General features: G+C 43.4%; 1 protein-coding gene across 2 annotated transcripts; it reads right to left on the bottom strand.

Moving 5' to 3' along the window:
- Positions 1–1,730: 1,730 nt before the first annotated feature.
- LOC143973802 (uncharacterized) lies at positions 1,731–9,974 on the bottom strand. 2 transcript variants are annotated; one of them, XM_077474658.1, is made up of 6 exons: positions 9,865–9,974; positions 5,996–6,071; positions 5,774–5,871; positions 5,520–5,631; positions 4,727–4,822; positions 1,731–2,254 (listed from the first exon to the last, which is right to left on the bottom strand). In XM_077474658.1, the coding sequence occupies exons 1-6, from the start codon at positions 9,880–9,882 to the stop codon at positions 1,857–1,859; spliced, it is 798 nt and encodes a 265-aa protein (XP_077330784.1). In that variant the 5' UTR covers positions 9,883–9,974; the 3' UTR covers positions 1,731–1,856. The 2 variants fall into 2 exon arrangements, with proteins under 2 accessions (XP_077330784.1, XP_077330785.1); XM_077474659.1 differs by having other exon boundaries at positions 5,996–6,078; positions 9,865–9,970.
- Positions 9,975–24,061: the final 14,087 nt, after the last annotated feature.

Genomic DNA, 24,061 nt, shown 5'->3' with positions numbered 1-24,061 from the left:
ACGGGGGATTTCTCAGTCCAGCGCTGTCCATACATCTTTCTTCTGTCTCCACTCCGGAGACACTGCAGAGATCCCAGCGCTGACGTTTCTTATATTAGGAGGGCGGGGCCACCCGTCACCTGACCCCGCCCCTCTGACGCTGAAGAGGGAAGCCAGGGGTTCCCCAGTGACGTGTGGGTGACCCCGCCCCCTCTGATGTAACGGAAACCTGCGTTACATCAGAGGGGGCGGGGTCACCCACACGTCACTGGGGAACCCCTGGCTTCCCTCTCCAGCGTCAGAGGGGCGGGGTCAGGTGACGGGTGGCCCCGCCCTCCTAATATAAGAAACGTCAGCGCTGGGATCTCTGCAGTGTCTCCGGAGTGGAGACAGAAGAAGGATGTATGGACAGCGCTGGACTGAGAGATCCCCCGTCGCTGGATATGATCATCCATCGCTGGACCCCGGAGACCCGTCGCTGGATAGCAAGAGTGGATTAGCACCGCTGGAATCTTTTTTTTATTTTTTTTATTTTTAATAAAGGAATTTTTCAAAAGTGTGTTTGTCTTATTTAACCATTTTGACACTTTCTTTGTGAAATGGTAGGAGTACTTTTGTACCCCCTTACCATTTCAAACAGGGGGCGGGATCTGGGGGTCCCCTTGTTAAAGGGGGCTTCCAGATTCTGATAAGCCCCCCGTCCGCAGACCCTCACAACCAACGGCCAGGGTTGTGAGGATGAGGCCCTTGTCCTCATCAACATGGGGACAAGGTGCTTTGAGGGGTCACAGACCCCCAAAGCATCCTCCCAATGTTGAGGGTATGTGGCCTGGTACGGTTCAGGAGGGAGGGGGGGGCGCTCTCTCGTCCGCCCCTTTTTTCCTGCGGCCTGCCAGGTTGCGTGCTCGGATAAAGGGTCTGATATGGATTTTTAGGGGGACCCCCACGTCAATTTTTTTTTTAATTTGATGCGGGGTTCCCCTTAATATCCATATCAGACCTGAAGGGTCTGGTTATGGATATTTAGGGGGACCCCCACGTCAATTTTTTTTTTAAATTTGACACGGGGTTCCCCTTAATATCCATGTCAGACCTGAAGGGCCTGGTAATTGAATTTAGGGGAACCCCCACGCTTTTTTTTTTTTTTTATCAATGAATGAATGAATTGTCGGCTAATGCAGAGAACACTCATTGAGTGTTCTCTGTATTACGGGACCCGACAATTTAGCCGCAAGTGATTTTAAAAGACTTTTTCCTGCACAAATGACACTTTGTGCAGGGACAGTTCTAAGCACCAGAAACATGCGCCCCTTCACAGGCATACTATAGATACCCCCCAGCTACGAAATTTAAAGGAATATTACACTTTTATTGTTTCACTTTAATCATTATTAAAATCACTGCTCCTGAAAAAACTGCCGTTTTTAAAACTTTTTTTTGCATTGATCCATGTCCCCTGGGGCAGGACCCAGGTCCCCAAACACTTTTTAGGACAGTAACCTGCATATTACCCTTTAAAATTAGCACTTTAGATTTCTCCCATAGACTTGTATAGGGTGTTCCGGCTTTTTGAATTTGTTGCGAACAGCCCAAATTGTTCACTGTTCGCTGAACAGGCGAACAGGCAATGTTCGAGTAGAGTAGAATGTAAACTGTTGTGTATTTGAGGCTATACTCACATTGTGTCGTGCTGGTTCAAGAGAATACAAAATATCTATAAGCATTAGTTCATATTGACCTGACAAAATAAATATTTCTCTAAATTTTATTTATTTTTTCCCGTCCTGACCATAATAAATAAAAGGAAGATTATGTACAAAACAAGTATACATTCCCTTTAAGATATCATTTCTGGAAAAAAAAAAGCCAGACAAAGATCATCTATGTAGATTTTCACTTGAATGAACTTTCTGATGTGCAGCTAAAATCCATCCTGCGCGAAAGCGCTTTCCACATTCCGGACAAGGAAAAGCCCCCACCGCCGTGTGAGTTATCTTATGTTTATCCAGGCTGGATCTGTACGGAAAACTCTTCCCGCATTCAGCGCAAAAAAACGGCTTCTCCCCCGAATGACTTCTGTAGTGTATGATGAGATATTTTTCATGCGTAAAACGTTTCCCACACTCAGGACATGAATACGGCTTCTCCTCTTTGTAGCACACCGGCTGAAGAGTTGGAGTCATGGCTTTTTCTTTTGCCACGTAGGCTGTGATGTCCTCATCTACAATTTCACTGTCTGGATATTTTTCCGTGTTGTACCATCTGTATCGTCCATCTGCAGTAACACGTGTAAATGAAGCAGTTAGATATGATTCAACTAAAGTGGAACTAAACTTTCCTATCACTTTCAGATACGGATATCGGTAGCGATACCAAGCATTTATGCGAGTATCGGTACTCGTCCAAATGTTCCTAATACTGAAACCGATACTTTGCAGTGCGATTTGCGGGAAAACAAACGAAATGGGCCCAAATCACACTGCAAAGAACTGCATGCAATTTTAACAGGAATGCAGTGTGATTCCTGTCCGAAACACATGCGATTTACCCCACCGCTCCTGTGTGTTTGTGTAGAAAGGGTAAAGTGCCATCTACTGGGGAGCTGAAAAAAATGATAGAACTCACAGTACATATCTGGCCACATGCAAAATAATCTACATACATTAAGTGAGTAAACCACTGACATTGTTATAAATATTTTATTCTATCTTTTCATGTGACGACACTGAAGAAATGACACTTTGCTACAATGTAGTAGTGAGTGTACAGCTTGTATAACAGTGTCAATTTGTTGTCTCCTCAAAATAACTCAACACACAGCCATTAATGTCTGGTAACAACAGTGAGTACACCCCTAAGTGAAAATGTCCAAATTGGACCCAAAGTGTCAACAGTTTGTGTGGCCACCATCAGGGGCATACCTAGTGCATTTGGCACCCGGGGAGGATCCTATATCTGGCACCAACCCCCCCCCACCTTAAAATGTAAAAACACCCCACTGTGCTCCCTGCATACTTCTGCCTCCTTAAATATCTTTTTGTCACTACTGTGTACATTACACAGCCCCCTTAACCTCTGGACCCCTTTACATTACACAGCACCTTGCACCTAGGGACCTCTTTACATTACACAGCCGAGGGGGATGTTAATCAGTTTCAGCTGATTTAGCATTGATGAAATTAACAACAGGTGCACTAGATGGGCAACAATGATATGACCTCCAAAACAGGAATGGTTTTACGGGTGGCAGCCACTGATGTTTTTTTTCCCTACTCATCTTTTTTGACTATTTTTCACTAGTTTCTATTTTGCTAGGGTCAGCGTCACTACTGGTGGCATGAGGCGACACCTGGACCCTATAGAGGTTGCACAGGCAGTCCAACCCCTCCAGGAGGGCACATCCATATGTGTCATTGCCAGAAGATTGGCTATCAAGAGCAGTTACTCTAGGAAAGCTTCTTAACCCATCAGCAGGACCGGTATCTGCTCCCTTGTGCAAGGAGGAACAGGATGAGCACTGCCAGAGCCCCACAAAGTGACCTCCATCAGGCCACTGGTGTGAAAGTCTCTGACCAAACAATCAGAAACAGACTTCATGAGGAAGGCCAATATCTTATAGTGGGCCCTGTGCTCACTGCCTGGCACCGGGGAGCTTGATTGGCATTGGCCATTGAACACCAGAATTGGCAGATCCACCAATGGCATGACTGGTTTGGTGGTGGGTCAGTGATGGTCTGGGGAGGCATATCCATGGAGGAACACACAGGCCTCTACAGGCTAGACAATGGCACCCTGACTGCCATTAGGTATCAGGATGAAAACCTTGAACCCATTGTCAGACCCTACACTGGTGCAGTGGGTTCTGGGTTCCTCCTGATGCAGGACAGTGCCCGGCCTCCTGTGGCGAGAGTATGCAGCCAGTTCCTGGAGGATGAAGGAAATTATACTACTGAATGGCCCTCACGCTCGCCTGACCTAAATCCAATAGAACACCTCTGGGACATTATGTTTTGGTCCATCCAACACCGCCAGGTTGCACCTCAGTCTGTTCAGGAGCTCAGTGATGCCCTGGTCCATATCTGAGAGGGAACACCCAAGGACACCATCCATTGTCTCATTAGGAGCATACCCCGACATTGTCAGGCATGCATACAAGCACGTGGGGGCCTTACAAACTACTGAGGACCATTTTCAGTTGCTGCAATGAAGTTTCAACAAAATGGACCAGCCTGCTGCATAATTTTTTCAATTTGATTTTCAGGGTGTCTTTGAATTCAGCCCTCTGTAGATTGATCATTTTAATTTCCATCAAACAATGTGGCATCCTTTCCTTCCTAACACGTCACCCGGTCCATATCAGTATAGATATCCAGCACAATATTTTTCCCCTTTGAGATCTGATGTGTTTTAAAGTGTTCCTTTCATTTTTTTTTAAGCAGTGTATATGCAGTATATATCAAAACGCAACATAGGTGCCGCTGCACATGTGATCAGTTATGACACCAGCCATTTGGTGATTTGACAGTTTGGTTGAGAGCTTAACCAAATAGCTGGTACCATAACTGATCACATGTTCAGAATCATGTGATCAGGTGGCCAAGATGGCAGCTTCCTTGGCTGAAAATGATAAGAGGGTTTAGTTCCACTTTTTTTTGGACACAGAGATCAAAATAATTGTGGTTAAAATTAGATAATAATGTTTTTTTTGTTTTTTGTTTTCTGGTTGTATTTACTGTTTATTACTCACCCATGCCAATCTCTAAAATTTTCATTTTGGACTTTACACGCCTTTCTTCATTGTCAGCTTTAACATTTCTCTGAGTGGCTCTGGTGTCTCCGGGGTCTGTGAAAATAAAAATAAAAAAAGGAGAGTGGCACCCCCTGTCCTGACTGGGAACCAACACAAAAAAGATTAGGGTAGCCGCTTCAGGCTCCTGTATATCAAAATCAGGTGACTCCCGCTGAGGATGCAGGGTAGGGGAGAGCCCAGCTTGGCTCAGTAGATGCAGGTACGAGGAAGAAATACCCCAGGTGTCACACTTCCAGCAAGACAAGCAGTCTCTGTAGTAAAAGCACCCTCAACCTGGGCTCCTGCCAGGCCACACCCCATCGCATTTCACCACCCCATGGGGACCTCTATGACTGAGCCATGTGGGCAGGGTGAAACATGTCAGTGTGTGGTCTGGACCAAACCCAGGCTAAGGCTACTATTACTATGGAAACTGCAGGGTCTTATTGGATGTTCATCACCTGGGGTATTGCTTTCTTATACCTACTTGTATTGAGATGTATGAGAGACCCCAGAGAGTGTGTGGGGGGAGAGACTGGTCACGTCTTTTGGCTGGTAACACACAATGACATGATGTGAGGAGGAGATCCGGAGTCTAATAGAGGCTGATGGCTCCTGACTCCCCCACTGGGCACATACTGTCCCCCCATTACTGTCTACTGACAGAGGAGGGGGGAGGAGAAGAGATTGTTGTAGTGACTGAACAAGGAGAATCTGGGACTCTTCTCTGGATTTAGTGTTTATTACTCACCTGTGCTGATCTCTATAGGAACTTCCTCCTCATTATATAACTTTTCTCTCTTTGGAGATGTCTCTTTAGCTTCGTTTTTCACTTCAGTTGTAATATGCTTCAATCTTTTATACTGAATAATACAAAAAATAGAATGGCACATTGTATTATCTGAGAATAAACTAAAACAACATAACAGACCGGCTAAGACCCTGAAAACATTATATAGAAGATATGCAATGTAACTTGCTATCATAAACCTCAGTTTCTCCTACCTGATAACAGCGTAGGATCTTGTGATGTTCCTGTGTGGAATCCCGGGAATACAGAGGACGGGGACATCTCTCTGGTGGGTTCCCATTACTGGATCCATCTGTAGGAAACACACACACTGACTGAATACATTGTCTCTATGTCTTAATATCAGAGGATGTGTGTATCTAGGTGGATCCCGAATACTCTTCTCTCCTTTACAACATATTAAAGTCTTCACTTACCCGGTGATGTGTTGGGTGGCTGGCTGTTCATCATGATGCCTTGTAGAGATACTTGTGTTCTTCTAAACGCTCTCTTCTACAAACTCAGAATAAAAGATGAATAACACATTTCACTGTTATAAATTAAAAGATTACTTTGCTGTGCACCTTGCAAAAACACTATCCAGCTTAGAATTCCTGTACAACAATGCTCTAGAAGAACCAAGCTCCCTACCCTTACACATAGTGAGAGGTCCTTGTGTTTTTCAACATGCCCTTTAGTAGGCATCTGCGTATGTCCCAGTTCCTTGCCTAACCAAACCAAATCTTTAATCTAAGCCCTTGTACACACGGTCGGAGATTCCATTGGTATGTTTCCTATCGAACCGTTTTGTCTGATATTCCAACTGTGTATGGTCTGCATCGGACTGTTTCCACCAATTTTTCCAACTTGCCGGTAAAATTTTCCGACAAAATGCTCCTATCGGACATACTCCGATCATGTGTAGCCTACTCCGATGGACAAAGTGCCACGCATGCTCAGATCAAATTCCTAGACCAAAGCTATTGGCTACTAGCCTGAACGTAGTCCCGGCGTAACGAAATAACGTCATCACGTTATGTACAATCTTTTTTTCCGACAACTTAGTCCGACCGTGTGTATGCAACATCACTTCCAGACCTCTTCCGGAATTAATCCGTCGGAATTACTCCGACGGATTTGGTTGTCGGAATCTCCGACCGTGTGTACAAGGGCTAAGAATCCTGAACATATCACCTACCACAACAGTTTCCAAACTGCCAGATGTGACCATTTGCTTGTCTTTATCCAGGCCTTGAGGCATTATTATTGCCAATGACACCAACAATAGGGCACTATTTCTCCCACTGGCACCAACAACTGGATATAATGCATTCCACTGACACCAACAATTGGACACTATTCCGCTGACTAACACCTAGAATTTTGCACTATTCCTCCCACTGACACCAACCATTGGGTACTATTGCTCCCACTGACACCAACCATTGGGTACTATTGCTCCCACTGACACCAACCATTGGGTACTATTGCTCCCACTGACACTAACCATTGGACACTAATCCTTCCAATGACACCAATAAGCAGGCACTATTCCTCCTGCTGACATCAACCACTGAGCACTATTTCCCCACTGACACCAACAATCAGACACTATTCCTCCCACTGACACCAACAATTGGGCACTATTCCTTCCACTGACACCAACCATTGGGTACAATTCCTCCTACTGACACTAACCAATGGGCACTATTCCTCCCAATGACACCAACAATTTGGCACTATTCTTCCCACTGGCAACAACAATTAAGCACTATTCCTCACACTGACACCAATGAGGGGGCACAATTCACCCCACTGACACCAATAAGGGGCACTATTCCTCCCACTGTCACCAACAAGGGGGCACTATTACTCCCCTTAATAGCAAAGGTGGGGCATTGCTTACTCCCACTGGGCATATTATAGCCCCCCTAAAGTCTGAACAACAGTAAACTGGCCCTATGTGTATAAAGTGTGGAGGCTCATGATCCACTACATGAGTGTAGGAGCAGGACCAATCACATAGGAAAGCAGAAAGGGCCAGAAGTTAGTAGGAGTCTATGGCAGGCCATAGATGGCGAGATCTTCTTTCCAGGAAAGTAAATTGCTCAATTTCCACATCAACACAGTCAGTATTGAAGGAGGAATCCCTCCCGTGGAGCTATTGTGTTTTCCCAGTAGGGTAGGGTGGTGGTGGTGGTGGTGGGGGGGGGGCACAGGGAGCTGTCCATCCCGGGAGAACACAGCGATTATTGTTAGCGGTCTAAGAAACCATAAGAAAGCCCTTACCGGCCTATGAAAGCATCTTGTAAAACTGATCTTGGTTTGATCAGATGCTGTTAAGGACAGATTGGAGATCTGAGATTTATTAGAATCCAAATGTCTCAGTAAAGAGGACCTGTCACGGCCCATGCTATCACAAGGGATGTCTATTTTTTCCCCCAAAAATTGCCTTTGAAAAGTAAATGCGGTGCAAACTTGGTGTGAATAATAATAAAAAATTACAACTCCGACTATTTTGTTATCCAAGGGCTTTTTCTTATACTATATGTACAGTGTATATATATATATATATATATATATATATATATATATATATATATATATATATCCTATTTAGTCCATAGGGTTCAATATTGAGTTTGCACCTTTTGGAGCCACAAGGTTTAGGAGTGTCTATATGTAATATTTGACCATTCTTCCAGAAGCACATTTGTGAGGTCAGGCACTGATATTGGATGAGAAGGCCTGGCTTGCACTTCCCCTCTAATTCATCCCAAAGCTGTTCCTCCACCCCAAACTCGCTCATCCATGTCTTTATGGACCTTGCTTTGTGCACTGGTGTGCAGTCATGTTGGAACAGGAAGAGGCCATCTCCAAACTGTTCCCACAGTTTGGGGATGGCCCCTTCTTGTTCCAACATTTTATCGACCTTGCACAAAGCAAGGTCCATAAAGACATGGATGAACGAGTTTGGGGTGGAATAACTTGACTGGCCCGCACAGAGTCCTGCCCTCAACCTGATAGAACACCTTTGGGATGAATTAATGGGGAGACTGTGAGCCAGGTCTTCTCTGTCCAACATCAGTGCCTGACCTCACAAACTTGCTTCTGAAAGAATGGTCAAGCATTCTCATAGACACAATCAAACCTTGTGAATGGCCTTCCCAGAAGAGTTGAAGCTGTTATAGGGGCAAAGGGTGGGCCAACTCAATATTAAACCCTACGGGCTAAGACTGGGATGCCATTAAAGTTCATGTGTAAATGCAGGTGTCCCAATACTTTTGGTAAATATATAAATATATATATATATATATATATATATATATATATATATATATATATATATATATATATATATATATATATATATATATATATATATATATATAATGTTTGGAGGTTCTAAGTAAAAAAAATACAGATTTTTTTACATGTATGTGAGAAGTGTCTGAATAGACTTGGAAGGGAACTGTAACACGATAGGTCTAAGTCCCTGTACACACGGTCGGAGATTTCCACAACCAAATCCGTCGTATTTTGCCTGTCGGATTTTGTCCGTTGGATCTTGTCCGAAACTGTTGCATACACACGGTCGGGCCAAGTTGGCGAAAAATCCGATCTTTCAGAACCTGATGACATAATTTCGTTATGATGGGACTACGTTCAGGCTAGTAGCCAATAGCTTTGATGTAGGAATTTGATCTGAGCATGCATGGCACTTGGTCCGATGAAAATGCTCTACACATGATCGGATTAGGTCCGTCCGGCCCAGTTGGTCGGGAAATATTTCCAACATGTTGGAAAATTGGGTCGGACGGAGATTCGGATGGAATCAGTCCGATGCATACCACACACAGTCCGATTATCCGACGACACGGTCCGATAAGACGCAATCCGACAGATTATCCGACCGTGTGTACAAGGGCTTAGGAGAAACAATTATCCATCAACCTGAATATTTTTGCCTTACAAATATTTCCCCAAAGAAAGGTCATCATAAGAGGTGTCTTCGTGCTCTCCATTTATAATCATAAACATGTACACCTCAGGCCATCCGGGCGTGCGTGTTTATGCCACAATCTTTATAAAAAATACAGATGGCTGATAATTATTCGCAACTGCGCATTGGATTACAGCATCCCGAAAAATGCGCCCCCCCCCAGAGCTATCATCCCCAGCCCCAGCCAAGCCCCCCATCTAATGTTCTACACATCAGAGGACTTGCACGAAGATGTTGATTTGTGGAGGTGACATGATCCCCCCATCCAGACCCCCTTCTCTCATAATAAGAAGACATTATTACCTCCTCCTCATTCAGCATCCATTCTCAGCTCTGCACACACACCAGGAAGGAGATGCTTCTATTTTCCTTCTGAGCTACAACAAAATGGCCACCGTCCTTCCTTCCCTGAGCCGTCCAGATGTGCCCTGTTGCTATGGTGATGTGCGTGTGCAGAGGAAAGGAAAAAGTCAGGGAAAGAGGTCGCCATCTTGTGGAGAAATAAGAAACTGACTAGGAATGTTTGTTGAAGGTACAAATGGATGTTTTGCCATCTCTCCTAAACGCGTTTCCTCCTGGCAGCAGCGTTTTGGCAGAAGACGCATTTAGGTGTGTAAAGCACTTGGGTGTTCATTTAATAAAATGTATTCTGCCCGGTGAAGTTAATTAACGCTCAAGCATTAAACGCTCATTTAGACCTATTTATCACATGTAGCGGCCTTAACCCTTGCAGGGCGGCCTTGATTTATTGGGCTTACCAGTTACCTTCTCTTGGCCTGCTCCTCCACATCTAGGGGTTCCCAGGCTTCATACCCAACAACTTGAACGCTTTATTTTGCAGTGGTAACATCCAATAACACAGTCTCTCAGGGGAACAGAGGGCACGGGTGAAGAACTCAGGCACCTTGAATTGTAGGTCTAGCAAAGTCTCTAATTTCAGCCAGAGAGTAGCCACTCGCAGCTGGGCACTTCAAAGCTGAACAGATCTCTAGCCAGAGATCATGGCAGTCAGCACATTGACTCAAACTTGAAACAATCCTATGAACGTGTACAAGTAGTGACAAAGGGTGAACAGGAACCTTTTACTCAGTACCTGGAACGTTTCCCGTCTCTTCAATGGTATTGGAAAAGCGTGAATTTGTCAATAACCTTCCCAACTCAGTAACCAGGCACTTCCCAGGATGCCACTTGTCGACCCTCCTCCGAAGAGTCCTCCCCTGGTCACTTCCACGAGCTGTGGTGTCCCTCCAAGCCGAGAGCACACCTGGACACCTTGAATCCTCCCTCAGTTACTGCGCCTCGGACCAGCAGGGTCCAAGACTCGGGAACAGATGGATCGTCACCCCAGACCAGGCGGGTCTACTAGGGGCCTCTGACAGGAACATGTTGTGGGATGTCGAACACCCCGTGAACGGGACCCCTCACGGGGCTACCCCGGTCCTGGAACCAGAACAGACCACAGGGGTTTCACGAACTCCTCTCTCTTAAACACGCGACCCATACATCTTAAGTACCCCTTCCCAGACTCCTCAGCTGCCCGGCACTCCCACTGATTGGTTAAGAGAAGATTGATACTCAAAACATTCAACCAGGCCTGGTTCTGGCTTGTCATGTGCACCTCACTGCTCACATGACCAGGCAGAACTTCCAACACAGCCCGGCCAGACTGAGAACCCCTACTGTTCTGAGGCAAAAACTAAATTTACATGCATATGACATTGTGTCCAAAATGTCATCCGCTACACACAATATTCCCAATGCACACATTCCTGTAGAAATGGTTGTGTGTATAAGTGGGTGCTGAAGCAACCACCAGCTGGAACTAGAGGTGCACTGAATGGAAATGTTGGTGCCAAAACCGAAAATGCAGGATGCAGCTGCAAAAAGTGTAGCTGTTTACTTTTAATAATAGGACACTCACCTGTCCCACGGTCCAGCGATGCAGGCGTATGAAGCCCCACTCCTCTCCCCCTCCTCTCCTTCATCAAAGACCTTATTACGGACATTTGACCACATAGACTGGAACTTGACCGGGCCCATAGAACCCTTGGTCCACCAAGAAAAGATGGTCTACCAAGATACATAGTTGTTAAACCTCACTATTTTGTAGTTAAAGAAGAAATAATGAAGAAGACTCGTTCCATGACACATCTACAGTTCCAAGGCCACACTATTCAAATCTTTGCTGACCTCTCCCCTACAACAATCCAAAAAAAAAGAACCTTCAAACCACTACTAACAATCCTAAATCAATGTGAAATCAAATACTGGTGGCTGTTAGGCTTGTGCAATTAGTTTCATAACGAATCGAAATTCAACCGAATTTTGCATCTTTTGGACATTTAAATGCATCCGAATGTCCGAATAAAAAAATAACAAATAACAACGAATACGAAAGAAATATAACGAATGAATTTGGTAATTCTTTAAAGATCTAATGAAACAAAAGGTCAGCTCAAAGTAAATCTTATAGTCCAATCAGCTAATTAATTTTGTGCCGGAGGATGGATTACTGGCAAAGTGCATTCCTGAGAACTGAGTTAGAAGCGTGTTGTATTGTATTTGAGCCGAGGAGAAGAGATGTTGTCATTGTGTGTGTTAAAATAACACACACAATAAACAAATGACTTTCCAAACTACGAATCATTATCACGAATGTCTATACATACATAAATAGCGAATTTCAACGAATACGAACAAATGAATTCGACACTCTACGAATAATAACGAATTATCCGAAAACATATTAATGTAACATAACGAATATAACAAAACGAAATTATGTATTTTACGAATGACAACGAACCGAAACTAAACAAAATTTTCCGTTGTGCACAAGTCTAGTGGCTATTTCCATTTGGTCTGAAATTCCTCTACAAAAATAGCAAGCCATTCACCTTCGCGACATTCCCTGAAGTAGAGCGACTCTTCTTGCAACTAAGTTTCATCTCCCAGGATCCTCCTCCATCACCTCCGGGCTTAACTATCAGTGCTATCAAATGTGAAATTCCCACAAGCCCTCTGACTCCCCTCTGGAACCCAGTCAAGACTAAGAAATCAAAAAACGGCCAACCCCCCCGATGACCGGAATGCAAACTAAGCTGTTGTGACACCTCAGTACGAACTGGACAATTTCCTGTTCTCTAAAAACAAATGTAATATTTAAGGGACTTATTGAGATCTCCTTGTTTCTCTGTTTGAATAGTTGATATTTCTATATTAAACAAGGGTTTTGATTTGTTGGTTAATAGGAATATCAGGTGTATCCATTATTCCAGAAGCTCCTCTCCCATGTGCTTCTGGGGTTGCAATCTCACTGGCAACGTGATTCATGTCTGGTGGGAATGCCCTAGGATCAGGAGCTTTTGGAATAAAATCTTCCATAGGATCCGTAAAGTAATTGAATATCCAGTCCAACAATTTCCTTATCTTGTCCTTTTAAATTTCCCAGTGATATCTGTTCCCAAAAACACTCAATGCCTTATCTTTTTCATCCTTACAGGAGCCAAATTAACAACAGCCAAGAGCTGGAAATCACCATCAGTTTCCTTCACCATGGCTAAAGGAAAATATCATGGATTATGACCCAAGAAAAGATGGTCAGTATTCTACTCGACAAGAAGCAGAAATTCTAATCAATATGGGAACCTTGGGTGACCTATATCCATGCCCCTCTGATATCCACTGGGCAAATATAAGATACTGTCATCAGATATTCCTTCTGGGATGCCTCCAGGGGCATTTACAAATCTTCACTTCCCACTCCTCCCCTCCTCCCTCCATTCTCTTTGCTTCTCTTCCTCTCATCTCATTATAGTTACTGTTTCCTTTTTTCTCATAATACAATCCCCCTTCCTTATCGGATGATAACCATTACTTCACATCATTGTTTCCCCCGAGACTACTATAGCTCACCTATTTAGTACTGTCGTAGAAGAACTATTCATTGCACTCAGGTTAAGTCATCTTTCTTAAATAATGGTTATACTCCGATCTTGAGTTTAATGTACGTATTTAGTCTAATCAAACTCACCCAATATTTGTTTTGCTTAAGTACTGGTACTTGACTTCATATATACATGTTCTTGAATATAATTCTCTACCCTATCGGGGGGCATGTCGGGGGGGTCACCTTCACTTAAAGCGGAAGTTCCATTTTAGGGTGGAACTTCGCTTTAAGGGCTCATTTACACTTGCTTTGGCTTCAAAAAGGCTTCGGACAGGCTTTGTTAAAGCTCTCTGAATGCTAGTCAAAGCTCCTGTCACTAAATAAAATGGTTAGTTTATAGTCCTGTTTATACCTGCTTTTGCTTTGCTTTGGCTTTGCTTCAAACATTATACCCTATGTAGCTTTAGTGGTGCTTCAAAGTGTCTTCAAAGCTTCCATAGAAGTCTCTCTCAAAGTTCACTTGAAGCACCACAAAGCCTCACCAAAGCCCCACTGAAGCCTCATCAAAGCCTAATTGAAGCATCAAGCAAAAGCAGGTGTAAACAGCACTCTAAGCTAACCATTTTATTTAGTGACAGGAGCTTTGACTGGCATTCAGAGAGCTTTAACAAAGCCTGTCCTAAGCTATGTTTTGAAGCAAGCATAAACCAGCCCTAACTGACAATTATGCAGTCGTGCGACGTTGTACCCAGTGGCAGAATTACCAGTGTCACAGCAGTCGCACTTGCAACTGGGCCCTTGAATTCCGCCACTGTATGGGGGTCCACCGCCACCTGGTAGATAGTACACTGGTCATTGACAGGCACACAGTCACTGCCCCGCTCCACCCATCCTCTCCGCCCGCACTCACAGGCACACTGCATAGCCCCCGCCTGCTGCGCCCATCCTCTCCGCCCGCATTTACGGGCCCACTGCACAGTCCTCGCCCGCTCTGCCCATCCTCTCCGTCCACACTCACATGTACTCACAGGCTCTGCCCATCTTCTCTGCCTGCCCAAGCAAGACCTAGCAAGGAGGGAGAGCCAAGAGATCTGTGAGTGATCTGCAAGTGAGTGGCACTAATCCCATCCCTTAATATCAACAAATTTTTTCCAGAGGCCTCAGATAGCTGCTAGCTGTGCAGAGAGGAACAGGGGACTTTATTTTGCATATTCTGATCTTGCCCAAAGATTAGACAGTATTGGCTGGAGGTACAGAGGATCTCTCAAAAACGTACAGTTTTTTCCAATATCAGAGGATCTCGCTTTTTTCTCGCTTCACTGTTCACAAATTCCACCACAGACATACAAAAAATCTATGCTATGTCACTTGGTTAACGCTACCAAAGCCTGTATCACTCTCTGTTGGGGAGACTCTAAATCTCCTTCTATTGCCATGTGGCTTAATAGGGTTAGAAGTATCGGGGCCATGGAGGACCTAGTGGTCTTGGCTCAAGACAGAAAAAAGCAATATACTAAAACATGGTCAGCCTGGGATCTATTTGTATACTCAGAAGAGGGGAAGAGATTGCTGGGGAGTGAGGTCCCCCCGCCAGTGTTTCAATTAATACATGGAGATTGTCTGTCTTCTCTGGGAATAGGTGATTGTTTCTTCCCCCCCTTGTTTTTGTTTTGTTTTGTTGTTTTGTTTTGATTAGCTCGATTTGTTTTTTTCTTTAAAAAAAAATGAAAAGAAGAACTGAAGAGTCCATTGGGGCAAAACCTGGGTTATTGGGGGTAGTTACTTTCTAAATTACGAAGATAAGAGGGAGTTCTGTTGAGGATGGAATATTATATATATAGTTGCGGAATATTAAGCTATCCTAAAATGTATCGATACTAAAAGATTGTGTATGTATTCTGTGGAACTTGTATTAATGGGCTCTCTGCCCCTTTTGTATAAATAAAGAATTAAAAAATAAATAAAAATAAATAAATAAATAAATAATAATAGTTAAAAAAAAATTAAAACACCCCCATTCCCCAGTGCTTATGTGCATATGTAAGTCCGGCGCGCATATGTAAACAGTGAGCACACCACACATGTTAGGTACTGTCACGAACCTCAGAGTGAGAACAATCATTCTAGTGCCAGACCACCTGTGTATCTCTAAACTGGTAACCTGTATAGGCGTTTAAATTCTTGTCTATGGAACATTTTAAAAAACATAGTATATATATATATATTTATATTTAAGATGTTTGCGGGTTCTAAGTAATTTTTGTACATGTATGTGAGAAGTGTGAGATTCGGCCTGGTAAGCGAATAGTTAAAGTATATGGTAAAAGTAACATCTTTCTTAGGAACACATTACTGATACCACATGTATTTACTAAAATATTTATCTACTAGCCTCATGGGACAAATATCAGCACCCAGTAAGAAGTTCAAATATCTCCTGATCTGCTATTTAGAATGTTTTTTTTTTTTTTTTTTTTTAATCTAAAATCAGTTTAAGTGGAATTCTAGCTGAAAGTTTTGCTTTGTTTTATACAGCATGGAGTCATTTGGGGCAGTTATTTACTCTTATCTTTGGTCGGTTTCACATAAAATAGTGACCAGACATCCCCATTATCCAGGGAAATGCACTGTTTTCAAGAGGCATACAACTTTTATATTTGGCAATTTAATAACTACCATAATATCAAAAGTTTATTATTAGCACTGATGAAAGGAATGCAGCTCTACAAAAGGCTATAGCTTTTACAGAACCTTCAGTAAACATTTCACCTATTTAAAGATAGTCATAGTATACATTTCTTTGGGCACAAGGGACTGATGAAGTAGAATGCGCCTTCTTTTACTACATTTTATTAAGGTTTGCATAGTACTAAAACATGGGTGTCAATACACCTCCAAAAGAAGGGGTTTTGCAGCCCCATACAAAAGAAGGAAGATTTTGCAGTAGAGATTGGTATATAATAATGTTCTTCATAGCCCATAGCCATTTGTCACAAAATCACATAAGAGTACGTTATTGGCTTCAAGTAGTTGTACCAGTACCATTGTTTAGAGTCCATGGTCGGCTTTCTTGTGATAACAACTGATGCAGCTAAGCAGCCACTCGATCGTTATCACAAGCAGGGGACCCCCTCTGCCACCTTCTGCCGCTCCACCTGGGCTCTCCCGTCCCACTCTGGCCAGAGACCCAAAGAAAGCCAGAATTGGCTTTGATGGGGTCTCAGATCTAGTAACCCGGAAGCAACATCACAACTAGGGATGAGCCTAATGTTCAAGTCGAACGTAAGTTCGTCTCAAGCATCGGGTGTTCGCTCATTCCCCGAATTTGGGGCATTCGGGGGAAATTTGAGTGCCGGCGGAATGCCCCATAATGCACCACAAGACCATTAATGCACTGCAAGATCGCAGTGCATTTACGGCTGCTGATTGGCCAAAGCTTGCACCTAACCTGCATCTTTGGCCAATCACAGGATGCTCTGCTATGACAGCCATACTGATGGTATGTGTTGAGTTGCTAAACCTATGTCCTGTGATTTGAGGATGGGTGCATATGTAATCCGCCAGGGGTTCCATGAGTAGGTTGAAAATTAATGGTGAAAGTGGGCACCCCTGGCGAGTACCATTTGTAATATTAAATGGAGTGGAGAGTGCCCCTGATGTGTAAACCTGAGCATAGGGTCTGCAATATAATGCCATAATTGCAGAAAATATGGTGTCTTGGAATCCAAACTTCTCCAATACCCTGGCAAGAGATCACCAATGTATCCAATCACACGCCTTCTTTGCATCCAAGGATAGGAGCAGAGAAGGCGTTCCCTTCAAATTTGCATTGTGGATAATATTAATTAAGTGTCTTGTGGTGTCAGTGGTTTTACGTCCTTTTGTAAATGAGGATTGCTGTATGTATTAGCTGTGGAAGTATGTTTATCAGCCTTAGTGCAATCAGTTTTGCATAGAGTTTCAGGTCGTTATTAAGTAATGATATCGGCCTGGAATACTGTGGAAGAGATGGTTCCTTCCCTGGTTTAGGCAGAGTGATTACAAGTGCTTTCAACATTTCTGATGGGAAGGAGGAAGAGGGAGCTGCAGCATTGAAAATATTGGTTAGGTGGGGTGAGAGGATGTTCTTGAATGTTTTGTAGTATTCTCCTATGTATCCATCAGGACAAAGGATGAGCCAAACACCCCTGGTTCGCACCAGAACCTGCGAACAGACCTAAACTTTGTGTGAACTTTAGAACCCTATTAAAGTCTATGGGACTCGAACGTTCAAAATCTAAAGTGCTAATTTTAAAGGCTAATATGCAAGTTACTGTCCTAAAAAGTGTTTGGGGGCCTGGATCCTGCCCCAGGGGACATGGATCAATGCAAAAAAAAAGTTTTAAAAATGGCAGTTTTTTCAGGAGCAGTGATTTTAATAATGACTAAAGTGAAACAATAAAAGTGTAATATTCCTTTAAATTTTGTACCTGGGGGGTGTCTATAGTATGCCTGTGAAGGGGCGCATGTTTCCCGTGCTTAGAACTGTCCCTGCACAAAGTGTAATTTCTGCAGGAAAAAAAGTAATTTAAAATCACTCGCGGCTATAATGAATTGTCGACTCCTGTAATACAGAGAACACTCATTGAAAGTCATTGATAAAAAAAAAAAAAAAAGTGTGGGGTTCCCCCAAATTCAATTACCAGGCCCTTCAGGTCTGGTATGGATATTAAGGGGAAGCCCACATCAAAATTAAAAAAAAATTGATGTGGGGTTCCCCCTAAATATCCATACCAGACCCCTCAGGTCTGGTATGGATATTAAGGGGAACCCCGCGTCAAAAAAAAAAATTGACGTGGGGGTCCCCCTAAAAATCCATACCAGACCCTTTATCCGAGCACACAACTGGGCAGGCCACAGGAAAAGAGGGGGGGACGAGAGAGCGCCCCCCCCCTAAACCGTACCAGGCCACATGCCCTCAACACTGGCAGGTGGTTGTGGGGTCTGCGGGTGGGGGGCTTATCAGAATCTGGAAGCCCCTTTTAACAAGGGGACCCCCAGATCCCGGGCCCCCCTCTGTTTGAAATGGTAAGGGGGTACAAAGTTACCCCTACCATTTCACAAAGAAAGTGTAAAAAATTGTTAAATAAGACAAACAAACTTTTGAAAAAGTCCTTTATTAAAAATAAAAAGAATAAAAAAAAGATTCCAGCGGCGGTAATCCACTCTTGCTATCCAGCGACAGATGATCATCTCTCCGGGGTCCAGTGATGCCTGATCTGATCCAGCGACGGGTGATCTCTCAGTCCAGAGCAGCACATTCCATCCATGCATTCTCTGTCTCCACTGTCGGAGACACTGCAGGATCCCGGCGGGCTGACGTTTCTTATATGAGGAGGGCGGGGCCACCCGTCACCTGACCCTGCCCCCTCTGATGCTAGTGGGGAAGCCAGGCTTCCCCAATGATGTGTGGGTGACCCCGCCCCCCTCTGATGTAACGGAAACTTGCGTTACATTAGAGGGGGGCGGGGGCACCCATACGTCATTAGGGAAGCCCGGCCCTCCTCATATAAGAAACACCAGGCCGCCGGGATCCCGCAGTGTCTCCGACAGTGGAGAAAGAGAATGCATGGATGGACTGTGCTGTGCTGGACTGAGAAATCACCCGTCGCTGGATCAGATCAGCCATCACTGGACCCCGGAGAGATGATCATCCATCGCTGGATAGCAAGAGTGGATTACCACCGCTGGAATCTTTTTTTTTTTTTTTTTTTTTTTTAATAAAGGACTTTTTCAAAAGTGTGTTTGTCTTATTTAACTATTTTTTACACTTTCTTTGTGAAATGGTAGGGGTACTTTTGTACCCCCTTACCATTTCAAACAGGGGGGGGCAGGGATCTGGGGGTCCCCTTGTTAAAGGGGGCTTCCAGATTCTGATAAGCCCCCTGCCCGCAGACCCCCACAACCACCGGCCAGGGTTGTGGGGATGAGGCCTTTGTCCCCATCAACATGGGGACATGGTGCTTTGGGGGGGACCCCAAAGCACCCTCCCAATGTTGAGGGCATGTGGCCTGGTACAGTTCAGGAGGGGGGCGCTCTCTTGTCCCCCCCTCTTTTCCTTCGGCCTGCCAGGTTGCGTGCTCGGATAAAGGGTCTGGTATAGATTTTTAGGGGGATCCCCATGTCAAATTTTTTTTTTAATTTGAAGCGGGGTTCCCCTTAATATCCATACCAGACCTGAAAGGTCTGGTATGGATATTTAGGGGGAACCCCACGTCAATTTTTTTAAATTTGACACGGGGTTCCCCTTAATATCCATACCAGATCTGAATGGCCTGGTAATTGAATTTGGGGGAACCCCACGCTTTTTTTTTTATCAATGACTTTCAATGAGTGTTCTCTGTATTACGGGAGCCGACAATTCATTATAGCGAGTGATTTTAAATGACTTTTTTTCCTGCATAAATGACACTTTGTGCAGGGACAGTTCTAAGCACGGGAAACATGCGCCCCTTCACAGGCATACTATAGACACCCCCCAGGTACAAAATTTTAAACTTTAAGCATTATTAAAATCAGTGCTCCCGAAAAAACGTCAGTTTTTAAAACTTTTTTTTTGCATTGATACATGTCCCCTGGGGCAGGACCCGGGTCCCCAAACACTTTTTAGGCCTGTAACTTGCATATAAGCCTTTAAAATTAGCACTTTAGATTTCTCCCATTGACTTGTACAGGGTGTTCTGTGGCTTTTCGAATTTGCCACAACCGCCCCAAATTGTTCAAATTGTTTACACTTACGGGAATTATCGCAGAAAATCCTCCTCAGATGGTATCTGACACCCCACAGAATAGCTAAATTCTCACCACAAAGTTACAATACTTGCTGGAGGAACGGTGATGCTGTGGGAACATTGTACCATATACTCTGGTCTTGCCCCACTATAATCTCCTTTTGGAAAGGAGTCTATGAAGTAATTTCAGTTTCAATATTGAATATTAAAATACCATATCACCGGGAAATGCAATTTTATCCTTAGACATAGAGTTAATTCCATCAGAATATAGGACCATAGCCATGCACATTCTTTTGAGTGCACGTTTAACAATAATGAGCCATTGAAGAGATCAGCAAACCCTGTCTCTTCATGAAGTAATCAATATGACTAACACTCACGCAATGTACGAGATGTTATATGCATCAACTCAAAACAACTACAATAAAGCCCAGAAAATATGGGAAAAATAGGTAGATTGGTACACAATCAAACATAAGACCTAAATGTATCAATTATAAACCATACTATACTACCAAATGGAAGAAACTATTAGACTGTTTTTCTTTTCCTTTTTTTCTTAATTTTACTTTATATTATTTTATACCTTCTTTTTTTTTTTTTAACACCAATGTCTATTCTTTATATTGCGTAGTCCAACACTAGATGTTGTCTAAGAACAATGCAATGACCCAAGGGGGTTGGGGGTCGACTCGTCATTCCCCTCCTGAGCACAGCATGTTCCCAGTTGGGTTGCCTGGGTAGGGGAGTGGTATCCCTTAATCTTGATCTAGCAGGATATACTTTATATATCACTTTTTTTTTTACCTTGGTCTACATGTCTATTGTATACAAACTTTGTTATAGTATAATCCTCAAGACTGTATCATAAGCTGAAAAAGTATATATCTGAGTGAATATTTTTCTACTTGTTTTATTTTTTTCTACATGGCTTTCACTTATGTTCTGTGAAATATTCAATAAAAACATATTGATTTAAGAAAAGCATCTTTACCAGCACAAGTGTTCACAGCTGAGGACTTTTTTTTATTTCAGCATGTTTTATTGGATTTTTGAAGTACACATTTTGCATTACATGTGAAAACTTAATTGAAGTTCCAACTGGAGCATAACATTGGGTAATATAGACGCCAACTTTTAACATTGGTATAGAAAAGTAAATTCAAAACATAGGCGTATAGGTGTAGCAGTGAAGAGACTCCAGAAGAAGAGGGGGGGGGGGGGTGGGGTGGGTTTGTTGAGGGAAAGGAAGAAGTGAGGATGGAGGGAGGTACCAGCAAATATCTTAGAAGAGTACATTTTTAATAGTCAACATAAGTACAGTACAGTACAACTGGGTGGGACAGCCAAGAGCACCATTTGTAGAGGAATTTGTTCATGGCTAGGTTTTTTTCCTGGCTACAGTTTATTTTCCATTTCACATTGGTTGTTAAAGTCAGCAAGTGCTGACTTTAGGGACGAGGGTTCGGTAGTTCTCCACTATCTGGTAATGTTGCCAGTAAAAGATGTATGATTATGTCTCTGAATCTGGGAGGGAATTTTTCTATGCCCAAATGGAGTAAAGCTAGTGATGGGGAGGGTTCTGTAGGGCTTTGTATTATGGAGGAGATTAGGGAGAAGACTTGTCTCCAAAAGGAGCTGAAGGATCTGCAAAACCAGAGGAGGTGTGCAATTGTGCCAATATTGCCACAGGTTCTCCAACAAGTAGGGGGTGAGTTAGTGTATATTTTTGAAAATCTGTAGGGTGCTAGATACTATCTGTGTAGGGTTTTTTGATAAGTTGATATTGTGTTAATTTGGGTGAGGGGATGTTGGTCCACTAGGGCTGTATATATTGTGGATATGCCATGTTTAGAGTATGTGGGTTGAGAGTAAAATCCCAGGAGTTTTTCAGGGGTGGAGGCTACCAACGAGAGTTTAGAGGTTTTAAGGAATTGGCTGATTCTTGTATGTGTGTACACTTCAGATTCTTGGAGATGGTGTTCATTTAGGAGATCCTTGAACGTTTTCAGTAATTGTTGTGATGTGAGGTCTAGTAGAGAGTTGATTCCATAAGTGTGCCAACGCTGGATTCTGAGATCTGGGATTTGGCCCATTAGTGCTCTGAGAGGAATGGAGTAGGAGTGCGTGGGTTGAATAGGGGGTGTGTCATATGTGAACTTCTTCCAGGCCAGAAGTGATGCTTTCACTGGCAGGGAGGAAGGTGATGTAAAATTATGGAAATGTGGCGCTCGCAAATATTATCAAACATGTGTAACCAAGTGTAAATAAGTGCAGATGTGAATATGCAAAGCAAAAAAAAACATGTAAATAAAGTCTAAATAAATGTGCTGAATGTTTTGATCCACAATGGGGAAAAAACTTTTGAAGTGCAATGGACCACAGACACTCCAGGAATTTTCAGGGGCAGACATGCCACCCCCACATGTGTCCCCACTCACCAAATGGCGATGACCCCCAGCTTTGCAGTCTGGGGGTCACTTCAGACTTATGTGATGGCATCCAGAAAAGCTAATGAGTGGTGTTGTGCACATCTGATCAAAGGATTTCTTGTTGGAATTTCTCAGTAGAATCACCAGGCACTAAAAAAGGATAAAAAAATAGAACTGATATTGAAAAGTCCTGATTGAAAAGAGATTTATTCCATATACAAATGGGTACTTACAAAATAGTTGATAAAAATAGGCATGGAAAGGGATTAGAGATGGATCCGGATGCTGCTCGCGGCGTGCGTTCTAGAAACCAGGAAGTGCGTTCCAAGAAGCAGGAGATGACATCATTGCCACTGGAAATATGTTGACATGTTTTACCAACCTACAGGGCGTTATGAAAGAGAAAGTGGCTGATTCCTTCATGCGTATACACTTCAGATTCTGGGAGATGGTGTTCATTTTGGAGGTTGAATGTTTTCAGTAATTTTTGTGATGTAAGGTCTAGTAGAGAGTTGATTCCATAAGTGTGCCAACGCTGGATTCTGAGATCTGGGATTTGGCCCATTAGTGCTCTGAGAGGAATGGAGTAGGAGTGGGTGGGTTGAATAAGAGGTGTGTCATATGTGAACTTCTTCCAGGCCAAGTGATGCTTTCACTGGCAGGGAGGAAGGTGAAGTAGAAGTGAGAAGAAGAGTGTCCGATGGTGTATGAGTCGCATGGTGTGAGGATTCTATACTCAAACCAAACCAAATTTTGTTGGTTGAGGGGTGACAAAAGTATGAATGAAATGAGTGACTTGTATAGTGCTACCTATATGAACTGAATCGCCTCAGGGTGCTTTCTTGCCACCAGAGTCCATCTGTGGCTTTGTGTGGTCCTTTACCCTGTAAGGTCCTGACATGCTTACAAACACATACAACATTGACATACACATACACATACACACATATTAAGGCCAATTTTTTTTTTTTTTTTTTAGACAAGGTAGAACATGCAAACTCCAGGAAGATGGTGTCGTGGTTGGGATTTGAACCAGCGACCACTATTGCTGCTAGGTGAAAGTGCTAACCACTACACCACTGTGCTGCCAGTAATATAGTTGGTCCAGGATAAAGGTGTAGTAGTAGGTGCAGATGTGGGGAAGCTCTACTCCGCCATGGTTATGGTGTCTTGTTAAAATATGGTTAGTGCTAGGGGGTTTCTTGTTCCATATGAATTTTGTGAGTTGTCTTTACCCCGAGGCGAAGAAGGACTGCAAAACTGGAAATACTACCGTGCAAAACATATATGAGTTTGGGCAGGACCATCATTTTGAATGAGGCTATTCTTCCCAGTGTAGAGAGGCCAGAGACTCTCATTTGGTTGAGCATTAGGGGAAGTTGTTTTTGGAGAATTCTGTAGTTTAG

This window comes from Lithobates pipiens, unplaced genomic scaffold, assembly GCF_037356315.1.
Source record: "Lithobates pipiens isolate NorthernLeopardFrog02 unplaced genomic scaffold, aLitPip1_a1.2 Scaffold_118, whole genome shotgun sequence".
In the NCBI taxonomy this organism is placed as follows: domain Eukaryota; kingdom Metazoa; phylum Chordata; class Amphibia; order Anura; family Ranidae; genus Lithobates; species Lithobates pipiens.
Note: the sequence above shows the minus strand (reverse complement) of the source record. Positions and strands in the feature narration are given on the sequence as shown.

Bases quoted from the DNA above. Each gene is read 5' to 3' on its own strand.
- LOC143973802 (XM_077474658.1), bottom strand. The intron at 5,632-5,773 runs GTAGGAGAAACT...TGTATTATTCAG, and splicing joins AGATCCTACGCTGTTATCAG to TATAAAAGATTGAAGCATAT. The intron at 4,823-5,519 runs GTGAGTAATAAA...TTATTTTCACAG, and splicing joins TCCTATAGAGATCAGCACAG to ACCCCGGAGACACCAGAGCC.